The sequence below is a fragment of the Pundamilia nyererei genome, unplaced genomic scaffold, assembly GCF_000239375.1.
Source record: "Pundamilia nyererei isolate P.nyererei 1_Seehausen unplaced genomic scaffold, PunNye1.0 scaffold00268, whole genome shotgun sequence".
In the NCBI taxonomy this organism is placed as follows: Eukaryota; Metazoa; Chordata; class Actinopteri; order Cichliformes; family Cichlidae; genus Pundamilia; species Pundamilia nyererei.
In genome coordinates, this window is record NW_005187669.1 from 394,912 (window position 1) to 398,913 (window position 4,002).

The window sequence follows — 4,002 nt, forward strand, 5'->3', positions numbered from 1 at the left end:
CCACTGTCAGAGGCCATAAGAAGATCATTTGTAACCTTCACTAAAGCTGTTTCTGTGCTGTGATGAGCTCTGAAACCTGACTGAAACTCTTCAAATAAACTAGCACAAAAGTTATAAATTCATGAAATTTTTAGGTCAGTGTGTGACAACACTTCACATTAAAAAGTATCAGTAATGTTTTGTTTTAAATTGCTGTCTAGTCTATTTTTTAACTGTTGCACCTCCTGAGGTGGAGGTGCAGCCACTGCTGGGCCTTCTTTGCCAGGGTGTTGGTGTCGTGGGTCCAGGTGAGATCGGCATAGATGTGGGTGTCCAGAGGAGACCCAGGACAGGAGAGACATTATATATCTCGGCTGGCTTGGGGACACCTTGGTGTTTTCCAAGAGAAGTTGGAGGAGGATAAGCAAAAAAAAATGGATGAATGAAAAAGAACAATTAAAAAATAACTGATTCTATTTTTAAAGTTAAGTATGAATGAGCTGTATGTAACGTCCTTTGTTTAGCAGAAATATCAGTTTTATTGGAACCAAAATAAATGCTCACACGTTTAAACAAATATTCCTTCAATAAATGTGTCACTTTAACATCTGCATGTTTGCAGCCTGTGTGATCCATGTGGACATGTTTGTAAAATGAAGCAGAGCCTCTCTGCAGGTTTAAACTAGAAATCAGACTTTAACAGATCAGGTCTCACTCTGTGAAAGCTGTATCTGCGGCTCGTCTGTGAGATCTCTGCAGACCAGAATCCCTGAGTACAGAATTAAACCACTGTCATAAATAAATGAACAATCAAGTGTCTTTTATGGAAGCTGCTCCTCGAAGCTTCTCAGAATAAAATCAGGTAAACTCAGCCAGTCACATTTTTAGGTTTTCTCAGCCAATTAGATATTTTCTTCTTTGGTGACGCGTCATTATTCACAGAGTGACCAACAAAGGATAAAGAAGAAAAGCAGTGCGACCGACTCTCAGCCAGTTTTCATGGAGGTTACCAACCTATTTTTCCTCTTGTGTGACCGAAGCTTTAATACTTACAGCTCATATAAGAACCAGCTGGTTCATTCTTTAATGTGTCACAGATAAATTCATTAAATCAGTGTTACAGTTACCACATGTGGTGACACAGTTTTCCATTTCCTGCTTCCAGCTCCACCTGAGGTGTTTGTGTTTGCAAAGAAGGCCAAAGTGGAGACAAACCTCATCCTGACCTGCCTCGCCACAGGCTTCTACCTCAAAGACATCGTCGTGAGGATCAGAAGGAACGGACGTGTTCTGACCTCAGACGACGGCCTGACGAGCTCAGGAGTTCTTCCAAATAACGATGAGACCTTCCAGAAGAGAGAGTCTGTGGAGATTCTGAAGTCTGACCTGTCAAAGTTCAGCTGTGAAGTCGTTCATGAGGCGACTGGTGTGAATGTTACAAAGACTTGGGGTAAGAAACTTTATTTATTGCCTCTGTTGTTGATCATAACTCTGTTTGTTCAGTCAGAGCCTGGAGCTCCTCTGTGTCCAGCAGATCTGCATCATTCTGTCCTGATCACAGTCCTGAGGTCAGATCCATGTCAGTCCATCTAGAACTAAGCTAGCATGTCACATGTAGCCCAGCTCTGCAGCCCTGAAGAAGCAGAGGAGCGATCTCCTCCAGAGCATCACTGAATAGTTGCAGATATGAACAGTCTCAGTGCCGTCCCCTCTCACTGACCTCCTGCTGCTGCTCCACATCACTGCTGTCAGATCACTGACTCCATCATGACTGTGGCTTCAAATCTACATCTCAGTAACAAACAGCAGCAAATAACTGACAGTGACCTCAACCTGAAGCTTGTGTCTGTGTTTCAGAGAACCCTCCGGAGGAACATGGACCTGGAGCTCCGATCGCTGGCGTAGTCGCAGGAGTCGTGGTTGTGGTTGCTCTTGTTGCTGTAGCTGTGGGTCTGATCTTGTATCTTAGTAAGTCCAGTGTGCTGTTGTGTGTAATTACTGTTGAGTGGAGTTAAAATGTTTGACTTTGTGTCCTGTAAAAATGAAACTGTCCTGGTCTCAGACAGTGATGACATGGAGCTGTTACTGATCATCACATTTGAAACACATGAAGAAAATCATTGAAATGATTGTAAGAAATGTTGAATATCAGCTGCTCCAGTCCTTCAGCCTTCAAACACTTCACTTAGTATTTTATTAGGACTCCATGAGGGGGTCAAAGGTCACAGTCACGTGACATGATGTCAGACTTTCCTGTCTGCAGCTTCTGATCCAATAACTTTGAGCCCTCTGGGACATAAATGCAGTTTCTCTGTGCAGAACAGAAATGATTGATGTTTGCTGATAGTGTGCAGCTCGTTTCCTCCACCGTCTCCACTCAGACACATCTGCATGTAGAACAAACCACTGAGTTCATCCATCATCACTGACAGTCTGTGTTACGTCTCTTTACAGGACGCAGACGTGGAGCCAACGACAACAAAGGTAACATCTTTATTTTTCTGTCTTATAAAGTTTGATTCTCGGAGACTCGAGTCAGTCTGAGTCCATCCTTTAACACCTTTAATCTGACAGTAACAGGACAGCAGCTGTCTGTCAGTTTGGTCCCTGCAGGATCACAGACAGTCTGTGACTCCGGTCCCTTCAGAGAGCTCAGCTCTCATGTTGGTCCCTGTGGTCAGTGTAGGTCAGCAGTTCATGTAACGAGCACATGTTTAACCTGTGGGAGAACACAAACCCACAGAGAGGCTCCAGCTGAGTTTGAACCACCACAGCACCTGCTCACATCCCAAATACTGCATCTACTGCTTCCATACTGGAGGAACTGCTCCTGACACTTCCTGTGAAACACTGCCACCTGGTGGTGAAGTTTGAAATAAAGTGTTGTAAATGGTAAATGGCCTGCGTTTGTACAGCGCTTTACTCGTCCCTAAGGACCCCAAAGTGCTGTACACATCCACACATTCACACACTGGTGATGGCAGCTACATTGTAGCCACAGCCACCCTGGGGCGCACTGACAGAGGCGAGGCTGCTGGACACTGGCGCCACCGGGCCCTCTGACCACCACCAGTAGGCAACGGGTGAAGTGTCTTGCCCAAGGACACAACGACCGAGACTGTCCAAGCCGGGGCTCGAACCTGCAACCTTCCTATTACCAGGCAAACTCCCAACTCCTGAGCCATAGTCACTCACAATTGTGAGGTCTTTAAGAGCGACTCCTTTAAATGAGCAGCACAGCAGATCTTTGGTTCCTGCTCTCTCCTCTGTTTGTGCAGCTCAGTCTGCTGCTGAGCTCCTTCCTTCACAACAGCTGGGCTCCACACAGCCAGCTGTGAGCTTTGGCTCCACCCTGCAGTGGTTCACACCTCAGCCCGACAGGTGAAACATGGCTGCTGTCAGGTGTGTGCAGAGGTTCCTCTCTGTGACAGCTGCTCAGTTTCACTTTATGAAACAAACAGAAGAAACACTCAGACGTACTTTTGACTTTCAGTTCCTCTGAGTCACTGCTCTTTAACTTAACTCTGTTAAAATGTAATTTTTATATGAACAGATAGAAAGAATCAAACATGAAGCACTGACTGAATAAATGTCATTTGGTCTTTTGTGTGTGTTTACAGGTTTACCTCTGGCTGCTACACCACGTAAGCACTTTATTTTTCTGCTCTGGTTTTTGGTAAACGTTATCTTTTAACTTAAGTTTTAACACATAAGCTCTTATTATTTGATGTGGTAATAATATTTATACAGCAGCAGATGCTGAAAACCTTAAAGCTGATTTTAAAGTTCATAAATAAAAGAAACAGAAAGCTTTAAATGTTTCCTCACATGTGGAGCAGTTTGTCCTTAAATAACCTGAGTGAGTGAGTGAGTGAGTGAATGAGTGAGTGAGTGAGTGAGTGAGTGAATGAGTGAGTGAGTGAGTGAGTGAATGAGTGAGTGAGTGAGTGAGTGAGTGAGTGAGTGAATGAGTGAGTGAGTGAGTGAGTGAGTGAGTGAATGAGTGAGTGAGTGAGTGAGTGA

At 44.5% G+C, this 4,002-nt stretch overlaps 1 protein-coding gene across 1 annotated transcript in view; it reads left to right on the forward strand.

The window, feature by feature from the left end:
- LOC106456479 (RLA class I histocompatibility antigen, alpha chain 11/11-like) overlaps window positions 1–4,002 on the forward strand; it is a 7,908-nt gene that overhangs the window by 2,592 nt on the left and 1,314 nt on the right. Inside the window, exons 2-6 of the mRNA XM_013915198.1 lie at window positions 230–287; window positions 1,145–1,429; window positions 1,837–1,947; window positions 2,434–2,463; window positions 3,600–3,623. Coding sequence (XP_013770652.1) covers window positions 230–287; window positions 1,145–1,429; window positions 1,837–1,947; window positions 2,434–2,463; window positions 3,600–3,623 — 508 coding nt within the window. The remainder of the gene's footprint in view (window positions 1–229; window positions 288–1,144; window positions 1,430–1,836; window positions 1,948–2,433; window positions 2,464–3,599; window positions 3,624–4,002) is intronic.